The 16,438-nt window shown below is 43.9% G+C and overlaps 6 protein-coding genes across 6 annotated transcripts; 4 read left to right on the plus strand and 2 right to left on the minus strand.

Annotated features, from left to right (window-relative positions):
• Positions 1–841: 841 nt before the first annotated feature.
• Positions 842–4,971, minus strand: BBOV_I004510 (variant erythrocyte surface antigen-1 beta subunit; the record flags this gene model as incomplete). Its single annotated transcript, XM_051767318.1, has 12 exons — positions 842–1,170; positions 1,324–1,509; positions 1,619–2,179; positions 2,242–2,283; positions 2,394–2,666; positions 2,764–3,003; positions 3,044–3,241; positions 3,318–3,803; positions 3,841–3,933; positions 3,976–4,170; positions 4,208–4,777; positions 4,821–4,971. The coding sequence occupies 12 exons, from the start codon at positions 4,969–4,971 to the stop codon at positions 842–844; spliced, it is 3,324 nt and encodes a 1,107-aa protein (XP_051623007.1).
• Positions 4,972–5,214: 243 nt separating this feature from the next.
• BBOV_I004520 (variant erythrocyte surface antigen-1 alpha subunit) lies at positions 5,215–9,593 on the plus strand. The gene is made up of 3 exons (XM_001609051.2): positions 5,215–5,385; positions 5,492–5,557; positions 5,631–9,593. The coding sequence occupies exons 1-3, from the start codon at positions 5,265–5,267 to the stop codon at positions 9,521–9,523; spliced, it is 4,080 nt and encodes a 1,359-aa protein (XP_001609101.1). The 5' UTR covers positions 5,215–5,264; the 3' UTR covers positions 9,524–9,593.
• A 1,548-nt stretch (positions 9,594–11,141) lies between these two features.
• On the plus strand, positions 11,142–12,933 carry BBOV_I004530 (BTB/POZ domain family protein). Its single transcript, XM_051767603.1, has 6 exons — positions 11,142–11,251; positions 11,285–11,351; positions 11,388–11,587; positions 11,622–12,021; positions 12,059–12,775; positions 12,812–12,933. The coding sequence occupies exons 1-6, from the start codon at positions 11,175–11,177 to the stop codon at positions 12,926–12,928; spliced, it is 1,578 nt and encodes a 525-aa protein (XP_051623008.1). The 5' UTR covers positions 11,142–11,174; the 3' UTR covers positions 12,929–12,933.
• A 3-nt stretch (positions 12,934–12,936) lies between these two features.
• Positions 12,937–14,013, minus strand: BBOV_I004540 (uncharacterized protein). The gene is made up of 3 exons (XM_001609053.2): positions 13,342–14,013; positions 13,129–13,303; positions 12,937–13,089 (listed from the first exon to the last, which is right to left on the minus strand). The coding sequence occupies exons 1-3, from the start codon at positions 13,867–13,869 to the stop codon at positions 12,992–12,994; spliced, it is 801 nt and encodes a 266-aa protein (XP_001609103.2). The 5' UTR covers positions 13,870–14,013; the 3' UTR covers positions 12,937–12,991.
• A 219-nt stretch (positions 14,014–14,232) lies between these two features.
• Positions 14,233–15,121, plus strand: BBOV_I004550 (Telomere stability and silencing family protein). The gene has a single exon (XM_001609054.2). It carries the CDS (start codon positions 14,272–14,274, stop codon positions 15,100–15,102), a length of 831 nt encoding a protein of 276 aa, XP_001609104.1. The 5' UTR covers positions 14,233–14,271; the 3' UTR covers positions 15,103–15,121.
• Positions 15,122–15,396: 275 nt separating this feature from the next.
• On the plus strand, positions 15,397–16,431 carry BBOV_I004560 (PRELI-like family protein). The gene is made up of 5 exons (XM_001609055.2): positions 15,397–15,516; positions 15,614–15,758; positions 16,030–16,144; positions 16,181–16,292; positions 16,334–16,431. The coding sequence occupies exons 1-5, from the start codon at positions 15,466–15,468 to the stop codon at positions 16,418–16,420; spliced, it is 510 nt and encodes a 169-aa protein (XP_001609105.2). The 5' UTR covers positions 15,397–15,465; the 3' UTR covers positions 16,421–16,431.
• The last annotated feature ends 7 nt before the right edge of the window (positions 16,432–16,438 follow it).

Consider the following 16,438-nt stretch of genomic DNA (forward strand, 5'->3'; position numbering starts at 1 on the left):
AATGTGTATTGACGATATATCATGTAAATTGACCTCGTTATCAGTTCAATTTTTTAGGAACAAACAAAAAATTGCCAATGGTGTATATAGCAACGATTACACAATTTAATCAATGGTTATATCTGTTGTAAGTGTTGCTCAACATCTTGCAGAATAGGATTCACTTTTTTAAATAAGGATTTTCGGGTGGAAGTTAACCTTTCCGGTGTCGTTGAAATATCCAAGCAACTTGAATTGTCATGTCTTCGTAACTGTATGTTAACACAGGTTCATATTTTATCATACAACAATAGATTAAATGTAATGGATACGTAAAAATAGTGGTATTTATGACTGAAGTTTAATCAGGCTACATAAACGAACTCAATTTGATGAAATATGAACGCCTTTCCTTGACCATCATTATTCACTTTTGATTTTCTTTGAATTAAATCCAAATTAGATAACACGGCTCCAAAATATAACGGGGAACAATAATGTCCATTGTATACACTATATAACTTAATGCCTGCCCTCATGTCATAAGTTTGATGAAAGGAATTAGCGACTGAACGGAAAGGAATACGGATATATTTTAGAAGGATGGCAGTTTAAAATATAGTTAAGAAGATATACCCATTGCTACTCTTACTCCCATCGGCCGAATTTACAAGTGGCAAAAGGATCGACAGAATTTTTACAGACCTATTAGTCTTGGTCAGCATTTAGGACAGTACAACTTGCCGTCATATTGGCGCATTACGTGGGTGGAGTCATGCGGGACTTCAACGTTATTTTCAGCACCACCTAGAAAATACACCGGCAATGCCACTGCTATTGCATTAATTTCACCACCCCTACACTACCTCCCACCAAAAAACTCCAGTATCCCCCTTCCCTTCTTCTTACCCACCATCAAGATCTCCCATGGACTCAGACTGCCCTTCCTGAACCATCCTCTACAATGCGACCTCATATGTGTCCAGTCCAGTGGCCATATGGCTCCAAAGGCAAGGTAGAGTACCGCTACTAGCCAGGCCAAGGTCAGTACAAAGATCCAGGGGAGCCTGGTGGTGTAGATGAGTTGGTTTATTTCACGGTGGAGTCCTGTATTAGAGTCTTTCTTGAGGTGTTCACCCTTGAGGACACTCTCTAGTGTTCCCAGGAAGTTGTGACACTTCTTATGTGTACCTACATCACCATTTAATACCCCTAGGGCACTGTTGCGCCAATGGCGCCCTTATAGATCTTTCAGCAACATTGCTACTAAACTTTTGTGAAACTTTTACCAAAACTACAGCTACACTCTCTCTACACTATCCATACTACTATACTACAACTTACCTCCAGTAGTGTGCAGCTTACTGACATTACCATACCCAAAGCCATACTTGTACAACACCGGCAGTACCCCGGTACATGATACCACAGATGGGCATTTACATACTCCGTCACCACCATCGCACGTTTTACCATGCTCTCCTTTAACGCATTTACCATTGCCACATCCACCAGCTCCAGATGCCGCACCTACTACAGCATTAATCCATATGATACTGTTGCGCGCCACCTGTTACACTGTCGCGCCGAAGGCGCCCCTATTCCTATACGGCGCGCCCATACCACCACTAGAACTTACCACCCGTACGGCACTCTGAATCCTTACAGTCAATCTCCTTAAACGCCTTTTCCAGGCTTTGTAATCCTCCCTGGAACTCCCCTATCAAATAGACCAACCATGACAGGTAGGTCCCGGCCATCGCTGGACTCAACTGGCCATACTGCTGGCCACTGAGGGGACATAAGTATTGAGAGCATTGACCAGCGGCACCCTTATCACATGTATATAGGCACTTAAGGTTGCCTCCCTTGCCACTGCAATCTCCCTTGTTCCACCCCTCTAGTGCCGTGACCACTGCATCATTACCACCACTAAGCATGCTCAACCTAACATCCCGTAGTTCACTTTCTAGCTTCTGATACACTTTCTGTCCACCACCTCCACTCTGTCCCCCAATGTACACTATATAGTAATAGAACCCAAAGAGGTCACCCAGGGTCCGTGGCACCGTGGGAGTAATACATGCCAGGAGTCTCAGGAGTACCACTAGGGTGCCATGGCACTTCTCTGGGTCACAGTAGTACTCCAGGAGCAGTGACAGCGTCCTGCCAGTGCAGTGGGCAGGGTACTTGCCAGTGCCTACTACACGATGAGTCCATGTGACTACCGTGGCACCCTTATAGAACTAGGGTGGGACGTACCTGGAGGTGATAGAGGCAGTGTCTTGTGCGTCTTGGTTAAATCTGTGCATACCATGAGTCACTGTTAGTCACTATTGGTTACTGTGGCGCCCAGGGGGTGCCCCTAGTGTATATACAGTGCCTTAGGGGTGCCATAGAGTACTGGGACGTACCTTTGAAGTTAGTTTCCTTTTCCCAGCCCATTGGGACTGGACAGTGTTTAGGAGCTCCTTCATAATGCCCCGGTGGATTTTCATACTTGGTAGTCCAGTGCTTTTCTATATCTGGGTATCTTTTTACACTACTTCCTGTAGTTTCCTTGCATTTTAGTGAACCGAGAATATCACACAAGAAGCTCTGTAATGGTGATCCTTCACCGGGTGATCCACCCGTGTGCTGGATAGCTCCGTCTGCCAGACATTTACACTTCTGTCCAGCACCATTATCTGCTACACCATTATTCCAATAGCACTGGGCGCGCCACTGTAACGGTCACTGTCAAGTACCATCTCTATACGGCGCGCATAATGCGATATCACTTACCTGTACACTGCCACTTATTGGTAACTTTCCCATCCCTCATTGCCACCTGATAACCATACCTACAACTCTTCCAGCCCAGCACATCCTTGTCCACCACCCCCACCTTACACTGCTTCCTTAGGAAATAGAGCTGGTAGAAGCAGTGGTAGACATATATCCTCAGTTGGTCCAGGCACTGGGCGGCAGAGCCGCCCATGTCAAAGCCAAAGAGCCCATTGGCATACATCCCATGGAGGGGGCCTACACATAGTGTTAGGGAGTGGTACTACAGGGTACTTACCGAAATCCTTTACAGCCAGGTGGTACCCGCCGTAGCAGACTTGGCCGGCTTGGAGTGGTTTCCCTGTGGTAGTAGACTGTGACTGGTCAGCTGCTGGCTGGGCGGCTGCTTCTTCCAGGGTACATCTCTTATGCGTAGGGTCCTTACTGTGATTGGGACACTTATTCTGGTCAGCATCACCAGCACTACCACTACTACCTACTACACCATTAATCCACATGACCACCCCTAGGGCACCGTTGCGCCCCTATAGAGCCCTGTCTATGTCACTCACCTGATGCAGCAGCAGGATCCGTGCCACTGGTAGCTATGGTCCCCTGGATACCTATGAGTACCAGTGGGCAGTAGCCACAGGCGGCCATTAGGTAGTGGGTAATACAGTCCCTCTTGAGGGTGGTACTACTTTGAGATTCACCGTGAAGCTGCATTTCACCTTTTTCCTGCTCTTTTTTAGGCAATATACCCTCCATTTTGCTTTGCATCCTCTCTACCAGCTCTCTGTACCCCTTACTATAGGGCAATGCACTTAGCCAGTATAGGATCTCCCGGATGGTCCTAGGCTTCCTGGAATCACTAGGGGCCGGCTTCGCCGGCGGCGTAGTCACTCCCTTAGCCCCCGCACTGCCCGCCCTGAAGTACCCACTGGCCAGGATGTGGAGTACCAATAGGGGGTACTTAGTACAAATTTCTTCTGTTTTCTTGCCTTTGGCAGCACCCTTAGCATTGTCATATATACTACTGTAGTACTCAGCTACACTGTCTGGGTCACATTGGTACTACAGAGGAGGTGGACTTACCCTGAGGAGGACCATTCTTGAATTCCTGCCACGGTACTCCCTTATCCTTCCCTCCAGTCAACAACGTTTGCACAAACTCTCCATTATTATTACCTACCACACCATAAGTCCACATGACCACCACTGGTTACTCACCTCCCTTCTCCTGATTCAACCTATCCAGGTCATAGCCCATGGCCGCCATGAATGAGCCGAGACCCTTATCGACCTCGTGTAGCTTTCCATCCTGGCTCCACCTCTTGCCACCACCCGTTAGGAACCCCAACTGACTGAGTCCACTCCAGATGAGGCATACTGACCCTAGGAAAATACGGGCCAGGAGGTGGACCTCTGTAGTACTGTTGGTAGTACTGCTACAATTACGTACCCTGGGCGGCCTTCACTGGGTTGACAGTAACTGCACTACCAGCCGATCCGGATCCTCCGACACCTACTACACCATTAGTCCATATGACTACCAGTGGGTACTTACCTGTGGTACCATTGACTATGTTCGTCCATAAGGCCGAGTCCTTGTTGTAGGCTGACTTATAGCAATTGTTCGCAGAGGCACAGGTACAAGTACCACTAGAACCGGTACAACAACCGCCAGCACCACCACCAGGACATGTACACTTCCCTCCTATCCCAGTTTCCGTATCTAGACAACAGACTTCCTTGCCTTTCTGCCACCCAACCCACTTCTGTAGTCCCTGTGCCAACTGGTCTATCAGTGCCTTTATGACCTCGGTACCACCAGCACAGGTAGTGGTAGTACTGGCAGCACTAGTGCTATCACTAAGGAGTCCCAGGTCAGTGAGCACTGGCTTTACTATGGACTGTTCCTGGTCTAGGAGTATGTCATTCCAGTTCCTCCCAGTGCTGGGACCAGGGTACTCCGGGGACCTGGCATCATACAGTAGGTCCTTCACTGCCTTGGCCAAGTAGCACAAGCAATCTGTATAGCAATGTAGGTGCTACTGTGAGTAATATTGACTTACGAGGGCCATTACTAGTGCTTGGTGGCGGCTGTGCCGCCTTGTTGCTTTTACCATCCCTACCAGTAACCCTCAGGACCCAGTCAATGGCCTCCTTCAGGTTGGTGGGAGCCTGGGTGAGGCTGTTGTAAGGGGTCCAGGCCTGTGCTGCCATTATGTTACCACCCCTTGTTTCGAGAGTGTCCAGTGAGAGTCAGTGGTAGTCAAGGTCAATGTATCGGGGTGGAATCCTATATAATACAGTGGCGCCTTCGGCGCGACAGTGTCCTAGGGGATTCCACTATAACAATAGCACAACCACCAAGGCAGTACCTGGTGGAATCCCATAGAATAGTATGCGCGCCACCAATCTACGGGCGCGCTCAGTATATGTAGGATTCCACCCCGATAGCCAGACCACTGCCTCACCACTGTGAGTACTCTTGAGTACTTCTAAAGGCACTGATAATGGCCCTGAAAAACGCTTTCACGCCGAAGGCGTCACTAACCGACGCTCCCACCAACCTGAAGGAGGCCATTGACTGGGTCCTGAGGGTAACTGGTAAGGATGGTAACAATAACAATGGAGGTACGTTACTGTAGACACATAGATAGTATGCGCGCCCGTGGAGATGTTACCTGACACTGTCCATTACAGTGGCGCGCCCAGTACTATAGAACTTACTTTGATACAGAATGTATATGTGGCCTGGCGGCGGCAGTGACTGACCTCCTGCAGTCAGTAGAACTACAGTACCATGGTAAGTAACCAGTACTAGAAGTAGTACTATCTAGTACCACTACTGGTATACAGTACCTCATGGTGTCCTATAGGCTATCAAGGTGATTCCAATGGCAGTGGTAAAGGTGGCCCCCCCAAAAAGAGAGTCACAGAGTGCCTTAATGGACTATTCTCTCTAGTCCAGGGACTAGGTGGCACTGCAGTGGTCCGGACCTACATAGACCAGTTGGCACAGGTACTCAGTGCACTCGTTGGGTGGAGTAAGATAGATAAGTGTTGGGGCAGTGGTGACAGTGAGAAGTGCAAGGGTGGTGGTAGTAGCAATGAACACGGCGAAAAGACTGGCTGCGAGTATCTACAGGATGTAAAGCATGAGAACAAGTGTGATGCATGTGGATGTATGAAATGGAATGTGACCAATGCGGACAACGAAGGAACACCGCTGGGCAGGAAGTGTACAAGGTGTAGTGATAGTGGTAGTAGTGCTCATAGGTGTAGCTGTAATACTGGTGGCAGCAGCACCTGTACTGCTGAGACTTGCAAATGCGCTTTAGCAGGCAAATGCTGCAAGTGTTATTGTAAGGGAAAGGGGTGTGGATGTAAGGATGCCAAGTGTAGTTGTGATAAGGAAATGAAGGACGAGGACAGCTATTTATCAGCTTATCGCAAGCGAAATACCAGCTGGGTTGATGGTGGAATCAGGGCCACTTGGTTGAATCTGGAGGAAGTTCCTTACAGTGGCTATCCAGTGACCCCCTCCCAACGTCGCCACCACTGTGCCCGCATCCTACTAGGCTCAGTATGTCTCATTTGGAGTGGGCTCACGTATATGTATTGGACTGGAAAGTACCATAAAAGTAGTCCCCGATGGAACAATCACATCTTGGATGGTAGTGGTCTAGATGATGGTACCCTATCCCAATGGCTCCAGGCCCTAGGGTTTCCTAGGAAAATGTTGAATAACCATGGTCCTAGAAATAGGTGGGATGCAGTTATATGGGATGGGATTAGGGGTATGTTATATTTGGGATTCCCGCATACCAGTTACAATGCTGCCCATGGCAGTGACCATGATGATAATACATTCAGACAACCGGCTGGTATGAACTATGCTGGATATATACATACCGTAGACAGGGGTGCATTTGATAGTAGTGTCTTTAAGGGCACTGGTGACACTAAAATTGACAAGAACAAACAAGGTGCCCTCTTCAAGCTCTACATTCTATCATGCGCCTATTTTACTGGATTGCAGAAGAAGACTAATACTCAGACCACTACCAGTACCACTCCTAGGACCATCCGTGAGATCCTCTACTGGCTCAGTGCACTGCCCTATAGTCCGGCATATAAGGATATGCTGGACTATGCTAAGGAGAGACTCAAGAAAGAAGCACCAGATGTTGGAGGCAAAAGGCAACTTTCGTTCTACCAACAAGGCCGTAATGCGCCCATCACAGTTGATGAATACAACCTTTTTGCCCACTTCCAAGCAGTGACTCAGTATTGCCCACTGGTCCTCATAGGTATCCAGGGTGGATTACACAGTACTAAAGGCACTGACAAGACTACAGAACCACCTATCCATTCACTCTACGCTAACACTGAATGCCACTTCACCTACCCAGAAGTTAAGATTCAAGCATACAACCAGGTGGTCCACTACATTAGGGCTCTATTCTACCAACTCTATTTCCTTAGGAAGCAATGTGCCGTGAAGGTTGCTCTAGGAGGTAAATGGCGTGAGTGTAGGTATGGTAATGGGGTAGTCTCCAAGGGGGTGATCAGCTGGATGTGCCTGGGGTGTAACCCCATGGAACATGATAGGAAAAAGAGGGTTGATAAGGTAAAGGAGGGATTAGTGGGGGTGAAGGAGAGTGATAAGCTCGCAGGGGGGCTAAAAACATTATTGGAAAAGATTGGTGAGGTGGTGGTACAGTTGGGTAATGCCCAGGAGGAATTGGAAAAGAGTGGTGGTAATGTGAATATTGCACTAGCGGCAGTAAAGAAAGTATCAGGGGTGAATGGGAGTGATCTAAAGGGGGTACTAGAGAAGGTGCTAGATGTAGTACTGGGGGTAGTGGAGAAACTAGTGGAGGGGGTGAAGGAAAAGGTGAAGGCACTAGAGGAGATAAAGAAGACACTAGAGGCGGCTAAGGAGAAACTAGAGGAGGCTAAGAAAACTCAGGAGGCACTAGAGGCGGCTAAAGGGGAACTAGAGGGGGCTAAGGGGGCACTAACGACGGCTAAGAAGGCGTTTCCCGGTAGTAGTAGTGATATTGATCCATGTAAGAACATAGTGAGTGCTACTATCGATGGGCTACACAAGGCATTACAGCTGTTGAAGGACGCAGTCCAACAGATCATGGAAGCAACAAGGAAAGATACGACAGAGTTCCAAGATGCCATTTTTTCTGCTACTTATACAGCAGACGTAGTTACTGAAGTTGAGAAACATCAAGCAAAACAGAAGGTAACATTGGATGCATTATCGACGCTCGTCTCAGCCATAGAAGACCTCCTCTCCATCTGCAACACTCCCAAGTGCCCTGGATGTACAAAACACAGCGACAAGTGTGGCCAACCACCAAAGCCCACTGTCTGTCAGACCTGCCTCCAACCCACTACCACTGGTGTCCCCTCCCCCCTCCAGGCCTTCCTCGAGGATCGGTTACCAGGCTTTAGTTGTAAAGAGGTACCGGACACCGAGAATCCAGAGTACCCTCCTGCAGCATCCCACCTACGACACTGTGGTGGTTCCGGCCAGTGCTGCCCATTGCCAATGGGTTTTAGAGGGCAATTCCATGAGGGCAGCATCCGTGATTGTACCGGCCAACGCCTTTATGGCATCCTCTACTTCTTTAGTAACGAGAACATGATGCAGTCATGTGTTTATACATTGGTGAGAGTTACAGCAGCTCTCAGTGCCACTACACCACAGGTATTGGGTGATGTCTTTGGGTTCTTTAGGGGTGGTGTGGGAAACAAGGAAAGGGGGAAGCCACAGAAGGGAGAGGAGACCAGTTGTGAGCACACAGGTAATCCTAGTGAGTCCTCTGAGGCTAACAAGAGTAAATACTTTTGCGGCTGGTGTGCCTCTGGGTTACGTGATGAGGTAAAGAAGATAGAGTGGATCCAAAAGATAACGGGTGGTGACGACTACAGGGAGAGTGTCGGTAAAGCGTTAAGAGATATTAAGGGCAGTGACAGCACTGCTACTACCACTGCATATTCCAGCACTGGTACCACCACTACTTCCCTCTCGGCACTGACCAAGGACTCAGAATACCTCTCCCCCCTAACCGGTGAACTCTATACAGCAGTGAGTGCCACATTCGGTAACACATACCTCTCATGGGTACTCTATCTATCAGATGCACTTCATTGGGGATTACAGTCACTGTCTGAGGCATTCCAACAGATTGAATGCCGTGGCTGTAGAGACTGTGACCCCAATAAGTGCAAGAAGGGGAGTCATGGTGGGACGGATAGTGCACAATGTAACTGCTCTTCAATCGTATCATGTACCGGGGTACTGCCGGTGTTGTATAGACATGGCTTCAGTTATGGTAACCCATTCAATCTGGAGGGGTACCAGCAGAAGGAAAAGGACGAGGGAGATTATAGTATTACAGACACGAAGAGTACTAAGAAGTGCCATCAATTCTTGGACAGTCTCAGTGCAGTGATCAATAAGAAGAAGGAATCCGATCAGAAGGACCAGGACAACCACCCCCTCACCAACCTCCTCTCCCAGGTCGGTAAACTCCAATACGACATACGGCTCCCCTGGATCTTTGTACTGACCATAGCCTGGCTAGTAGCGGTACTCTACCTTGCCTTTGGAGCCATATGGCCACTGGACTGGACACATATGAGGTCACACTGGTTACGGGGTGGAGAACACCAGTGGCAATGTATGTGGTATAAGGTGATGACGGGACGTAAAGGAATGGAACTGGTGGAGTATTTTGGTAGGAGGTAGTGGCAAAGTAGTGGCGCCTTAGGCGCAACAGTGCTGTAATGTGGTAGTTAGTATCATGTTATGAAAACGTTCCCCAGTGAGTATTCATGTCCTATGAAACACCAAGTGAACAAAAAATGGATAGTCAGTACCATATAGTGTAACTACATAGTGACCACACGATGTCTACTCTGCGTGGGTATCCCTAATTGATATAGACTGTGTCCCGCTACAGGTCTAAACATTATTGTTACAACATGCAACACGTTCTCTAGTCTACACAGTATTATACATATTGTCCCCGCACAAAGGTGTGCTTAGTGGGGGCACTATTTATGTTGGTGTTACCCTGGTGGGGTTTATAGAGTGTGGTGTAGTAGTGGGGATGCTAGCTACGGGGTTAAAAAGTAGTATTGACAATTGATGGGTGGTATATCTAAAACCTAACACAAGGAAAGGACATATCATTGGGACAAAGCAAGAAAACGTATTACAACAGCGGTGAACAATATATCACTAAACAAACGTCAGCAGCTCAACACAATTGAGGAGCCCGGAGCCGATGTGCCAGTTGTTGTTGTAGCACACGTCAATTGACAAACTGAGGAACTAGCTATGAAGCCTGTTCATGATACATGTATTATTCTGATTCTGGCCATACATGTTGAAGGATCTACCATAAGGCCCGGTTAATAGGCCGGGGATTCCGAAGGAAACCTGTGTTATTAGATGCCAATTTGAAGCTTAAGTGCCATTAAAAGATTTGTCCATAAAGTTGCAATATATATATATATATATATATATCATAATGCCAATCAATGACGGTTGCAGTTTACGATTTATATACCACACAGTTTCTCATTTGAAGAATCGTGCTTAAGAATTCAAATTACATTACACTTTTCGTTACTTTATAACTAGCTTAATATAACAATACTACTGCTTTTATTTATGAATAACAATTCCAATACTCCACATGGGCTTATTCGCACTGTAACATTTACTGCTCATCGGAATGCTTATATAACAAAAGATTCGTAATACCTCATGTGACGGTAGATTCATTTCATACCGTTAAGTTTTATCAAACAGACAATATGTCACCTATAAAAGCGATTCATCGATTGAAATGATTGTACTAGATTATTGCCATGTGAGAATCATATTGTCGGACGTGGTTACTAAAGGTTGTTGAAGGTTCCACAATTGTTGGTGATTCCACATTTGTATGATTAGAAAATATTAAACCACAATACTTCAACGCCCTATAATAAATATATTGTTATGTGAACAAAGTTTAATGTGGCGCCGAAGGTCAGAGGAATTGTATGATACACTAAAAAACATGTAGCTAAAATAACTACCCTTAACATACATTTAAATAAAACGATATACTGAGAATTAAAATTAAGGTAGACATAGAGAACTTAAAGTCGAAACACTGGAAGTTTCAAGATCCACAAAAGATGGATTGCAACAATGTTAAAGCGAATAAGTTAAGACAGCACATAATTATTATCAACCTATAAAAACATCTTCATAAATGTAAATACCAACAGACGCACTAACCGTAATGCAATTCTCCCGATTATTGACATGTGTCAGAACACCCTTCACGATATAAGTTGACAACGCAGTAAGGATCTTCCATACCGCTACACACACTAATGCAATGTCCTTAGCACACTCTATAGGACGGAATAAACAAAGGATATCGCCAAATGTGAAGTTGTCGGAGTTGACGTTGCGGTAAGCCTTTTTTGGCCCCTTTATAGTATACAGTAAGGATATAGATGATTCGTCGACTGATACAGTACTGATTCTAAGAAATACTTCATCTGCCAACAGTGTTAGCTTCTTGACAATACATTAAAATACTTTCCAGCATCCTACCACTGATATAATTATAAATGTTCACAGTGGTATTTTACGAGTCGCATCTCCTTTTTTCATGCGTTTTTTCAATGAGACAGATAAATTTGGACTGCAGACTGACGACGCTAATGCTTCATCTGACCAGTTTCTGTACACTCTTTCCACATGTCACCCATATGCTGTGCAAAGGATAATATATTACATTTATAAGTACGTTTTATTTTACCCTTTTATCGAACCATAGGAATGATTATCAAAATCTCAACGAGGATGCCGGGTTATTGGTTCCTATATATCAAGAAGCGGGTCGCTTTGAATTAACCGAGTTGAAACACAGTGTATTGCGTCTTATACGCAGTCAACACAATATAGAGGTTTTGGTGAACTTATCGTATGCTGCCGAATGTGGTGGTGATGTGGAACTGGCACAGGAGTGCGGTAGATTGCTCGCCGACGCAGCGTTTGCGGTCTTTTCATGCGACCTATTGAAGAAGATGGGAATTTCTGCTGTTAGGACGTTGCTAGCATGTGATAACATTCAACTGGATGAAGTGCAAACGTTTACAGTACTGTGTCAATTTCTTGATCAAAACAACAAGTTTGTAACCCCGTACTCGTCTTTGCCTCTTGGCCCTATAGAAAAGGTTGTTTTTATGAATGGAAACATAATTGCTACTTCAGGATTTCTTGAAACACATACGATTTTGTTCACTGTCACCAAAGTCCATTGATCGAATAAGACATGACAACATCAGTCCGCTCTTACTTGACGCAGTCCTTCGAATATTGCAGGGCACTCAAAAACGCCCTAGGCATTTTCCGTGGCTTGAGAACGACTGTTACAGTTGTTTGACATATAATGGTCTCTTCCCTGTGGTGACTGTACGGGCATCTAAGGAACAGTTGGGATTTTTTGATCCCAACACTGGCAATGCAAAACTTGTTTCTCCACCAATTTCCCAATTACCAGTAGATTCCGGAAATCGGGAAAGCTTTACTACGGGAACTGAACGAGAAATCAGCATTGGATGGTGGGCATATGAAGTCTCAAGAACGGAGAAAGGGCGTATTTCTGTTGGTTTAGCCTTCAGGTCGCAAGAGCCCATTGATGAGGCTTCGCGATTGTCTTTCTTATCTATGCCGAATTCTAGAAGAATTGTATTCTACTACGATTTTGGAGATGACAGATTCAAATCTGGTTATATAGACGTTACTAATCATCACCAGTTGAACTCTGTTTGGTCTTATGATTTAAGATTAAACAGCAATGCACACAAACTAAGGCATAAAGATGTGATCACAGTCAATGTGATAGTAGCCACATCTTGCATTACATTGAACATCGGAGTCCTTGACAGTGGAATGAAACGCACATTTCAGATTCCTCATCGCGCTACGGTAGGAATGTTACGGATAATCATAACATAAATGTAGGGCATATTAGGCAATATAATCAAGCGTCCATGTATCTTCGGTGCTCCATTCTTCATCTTGGAAGACATAGGGGACTCACTCTCCATACCCGAATTACGCTTCGACGTTAATCTATAAAAACAATCGTTGCTTTTAGATGTCCAGATACTTTTAAGTTGTATAGTACATGGGACCATGATTTTATGGATCCATTAGTCCCCTAAGATCTTTAGACCATTCATTGCTCTTATTGAAGTTGAACACAATATATTCGTTTACCCCTGTGTTCCCATTGGAGCCTGGATTATGGATATGATGGTATTGATTACATTACTTACCGCACCTGAAGTGATGGAGAGAGTATACTTCTTCTTTCAAACTGTTGACATATTTAGCAGTGACATCACATTTAGCGAATTGAATTACCGGGTTAAATGTAGATTCAACACCTTCCGCATTTACATCCGTCGCCAACGATTTAGCGTTGTTAAAGCCATCCCATGAATCATCGGTCTGGCGTGCCATTAATGATTAGCATATGCAAAACGTACGTCTGTTTCTCCATCCACAGAGTAAGGAACGTCATCACCGTCAGATTGCGCATGAGACAATTTTAATTGCCTGAAATATTGGCAAATTGGATTGTTAATAGAACATAATTTCCATATTAAAATATCTGATCGTGCAGATGATGATTTCACATAATCTTCAAGTCGTTTAATAAAAAGTGCCTTTGTGATTACACTTCCATGGGCGTCAGCAGCTATGCGAAGAACTTGATCAAGAAATTCTCCCAACCTTTCGCACCGTTTTAAGGCTTCTGCAATCATAAAACGTGCCTCATCAACGTTGACAAAGCCCCTGTTTTGGATATCGAAGTAATGAAAACAAAGCAATATATTACGCATTAGGACGCGATCCTTTCTTTCCGATATGGATTCCACAGGATAATCATTAACATTTTTTTCGGACGTAGAGGGGTCAATGTCATGACTTTTCATATATATTGAAAATGGATTGGCGGTTCCATGTTCCCTTATATGAAATGACTGTAAACGCCTATGTTCAGCCATTGGCATTTTTTTTTAAAATTAAAATACGCAAGTCATTTGCACAAAGATAAGGCTGCTTTGGTAACGATAACCCTCGTTATGTGTACGAATTCTGGTGTAACTACACCTAAAATAACATATTATGTCTAGGTGATAGCATTTATTGGTATGTAATGCAACATATTATATCATATAACAAGGTATTCACCCTAAGATCCGTAATATCGTCCTTGCCCATATTGAACATTTATATACAGTGAGGTATGTTGTCAAATGAGAGAGGTGTGTACATTATGCAATATTATTTTTTTTATTATTACAAGTTCTAGTAGTGCACCTTTTACATACTGACCATATTTAATGACCTATTAAAGTGGCTTAATCTCACTTATCTTAGGATATTCGTTGTGTTGAACGGTTCATATCGCCATGACAACATGTATCGTTTGTTTTCCTAATGGAACGATTAAAACTGTCAATATTGACAGCAATGCGTACTTATCCTTATATAATTCTGTAAATATTTTTGAACATAATTGTCCTAATGGCCATTGGTGCCGTTATACGGCTCCATGTTTGGAAGGCAATGTCTTAGCTTCCATTCTAGAGTCAATTTTTTTGTTGCCCAGGGACAGATTCAGGATTACATCAACGAATGGTCTTTCTTTCCGGAGCTCTGTGAACCATTCAGATTTTTACGATACTAACACGGCACAAAATAAATCTTATCTACGTTATATTCCAGATTCAACTATTGATGACGGAAACAAAAACGCATTGCGGAGCGTTTCTAATGACTCATTTAGATTTAAGGATTCGATAACAATCAATGTTACTTTCAGACTACTAGGAGGTAAAGGAGGCTTTGGTGCTCTATTAAAGGGGAAAGGTCAACGGAAAAAACAAAGTTCTAACATAGATTCTTGTAGAACTCTAACGGGTGAGAGAGTTCGTCAAACTCGGCTTAGAAATCTAATACAGGGGCAGCGTGAGAATAGATCGGTTCATGATGCTGCAAAGTTACCGCCACAAAGCGTGGATACGGATGAAGGACCCGAAGCTTTGCCCACATCACCGCACCAATTTACGATGAAGCACGAGACGAACAAGCGAAAAGAATTGCGACGGATAACTAACACTATCACAAAGGGTTTGATTAATAATATGCCGACTTCAGAGCAAACAGCGAATGCTTCAGAGGTAGAAAAGGAGTTGGACGAAAAAATCCACTCCTGTTTCGACATATATGAGTTACGTTAACATCATATCAATAAAGTTGAATTCATCATAGTGTATAAAGTCATTTACTCATTTCCTCAAATGATTGGATTCTGCCGGTTGTGGATTCCTTCAATTTTGCGTCTCATGTTTTTTTGAACGCTGGTAACAAGTATATAACGATGATCTATATAAGATATTTAAGTTCCATTTCAGTGTATAGTACGTAGTAAGTGATTACATTCGCACGATTCTTTACCGCGGTACACACTGACGGATAACGCGTTATTACAACGAATTATAACAACTATTCGATGCACAAGCACATATATAATTCTCATCGACATTCCTATACCATGTCTACACCTATGTTTCGCTGTTTTTATTTTTGGCATTATTTCTAATATGTTATTTACAAAGAGTTTCAGCTGCAATCTTGATTGGGGAAGTTTGGTTGTGTGTTTTATTTAGATTTTAACCATATGTGTAGCTCTATTTAACGTTTCCGTGCACGCTATATTGAATGTCAAGCTATTTCATAAAATTCTATCAGGGAGCATTTTATCGTATGTATCCTTCAAAGTACTATCCTCATGTTCATGAAGTATATACAATAAACCATCAAGTTTTACCTGAATTACGTCAGCTTAAGGTCCAACGCATTGCTCGAGTGAAGTACGATCTCCCTCCGATAGTACGTAAGTTAGCGATTTCTGACCTCATATATAGTTGTTTCATTAGATTCATAACAGTGATTACACAATTAACATAGTTTTCATTATTTAAACGGTGTTGTTAATATGTTTTTTGCTAGAAGCTTTATCTGTGGATTCCATGTAGCCATGGCAATACTGTAGTTAACTAATGTCTTTCACAAGTTAATCTCCATGTACAAAGTAACGGTAGATGTTTCAAGTTATTATTTTAAATTACATTTTCTCTCTGATCTACGTACTAACAGTGTTACAGACTACATTATAGGACCTAGCATAGAATACATGGTCCTTGAAGACTCTTGTGTAGATATTGACAAGAAGCAAATATCACACAAAACAATAGGATTAACTATGCGAAATACTTATAGGCAAGTTTTTTGAGATGATGAATAATATGGTTGCAGCTACGAAGAAACTGCTACATTTGAGATCGTAGATGAAGGATTATGCAATTACAAGTGTTCGACTGATTTTAGGATAACTGGGTTTTCATTTCTCAACTCTACATTGGAAACTGTAGGTTGCCCTTTTCTTTGTAGGTGCTAACGTTACTCCAGGTAGCAAAACATGTGGTAGCAGAATTTTCAAAGAATGAAGCGGTTAAAAACGCGCTTCTTCAAGCTGCTAGCAACAACGATGGATAGAATTGTTTTCTTAAAAGA

This window comes from Babesia bovis, chromosome 1, assembly GCF_000165395.2.
Source record: "Babesia bovis T2Bo chromosome 1, whole genome shotgun sequence".
In the NCBI taxonomy this organism is placed as follows: Eukaryota; Apicomplexa; class Aconoidasida; order Piroplasmida; family Babesiidae; genus Babesia; species Babesia bovis.

What these genes read in the sequence shown, in the direction of transcription:
- BBOV_I004520 (XM_001609051.2), top strand. Translation starts at nt 5,265, where the DNA reads ATGGCCCTGAAAAACGCTTTCACGCCGAAGGCGTCACTAACCGACGCT. An exon ending in TGGTAACAATAACAATGGAG is followed by an intron (nt 5,386 to 5,491) that starts GTACGTTACTGT and finishes ACTTTGATACAG; the next exon opens with AATGTATATGTGGCCTGGCG. An exon ending in AGTAGAACTACAGTACCATG is followed by an intron (nt 5,558 to 5,630) that starts GTAAGTAACCAG and finishes GGTGTCCTATAG; the next exon opens with GCTATCAAGGTGATTCCAAT.
- BBOV_I004530 (XM_051767603.1), top strand. Translation starts at nt 11,175, where the DNA reads ATGTCCTTAGCACACTCTATAGGACGGAATAAACAAAGGATATCGCCA. An exon ending in TTGTCGGAGTTGACGTTGCG is followed by an intron (nt 11,252 to 11,284) that starts GTAAGCCTTTTT and finishes TATAGTATACAG; the next exon opens with TAAGGATATAGATGATTCGT. An exon ending in ATACTTCATCTGCCAACAGT is followed by an intron (nt 11,352 to 11,387) that starts GTTAGCTTCTTG and finishes AATACTTTCCAG; the next exon opens with CATCCTACCACTGATATAAT.
- BBOV_I004540 (XM_001609053.2), bottom strand. Translation starts at nt 13,869, where the DNA reads ATGCCAATGGCTGAACATAGGCGTTTACAGTCATTTCATATAAGGGAA. An exon ending in CTGTGGATGGAGAAACAGAC is followed by an intron (nt 13,304 to 13,341) that starts GTACGTTTTGCA and finishes ATGGCACGCCAG; the next exon opens with ACCGATGATTCATGGGATGG. An exon ending in TCTCCATCACTTCAGGTGCG is followed by an intron (nt 13,090 to 13,128) that starts GTAAGTAATGTA and finishes TCCATAATCCAG; the next exon opens with GCTCCAATGGGAACACAGGG.
- BBOV_I004550 (XM_001609054.2), top strand. Translation starts at nt 14,272, where the DNA reads ATGACAACATGTATCGTTTGTTTTCCTAATGGAACGATTAAAACTGTC.
- BBOV_I004560 (XM_001609055.2), top strand. Translation starts at nt 15,466, where the DNA reads ATGTTATTTACAAAGAGTTTCAGCTGCAATCTTGATTGGGGAAGTTTG. An exon ending in ACTATGCGAAATACTTATAG is followed by an intron (nt 16,145 to 16,180) that starts GCAAGTTTTTTG and finishes ATATGGTTGCAG; the next exon opens with CTACGAAGAAACTGCTACAT. An exon ending in TCAACTCTACATTGGAAACT is followed by an intron (nt 16,293 to 16,333) that starts GTAGGTTGCCCT and finishes ACGTTACTCCAG; the next exon opens with GTAGCAAAACATGTGGTAGC.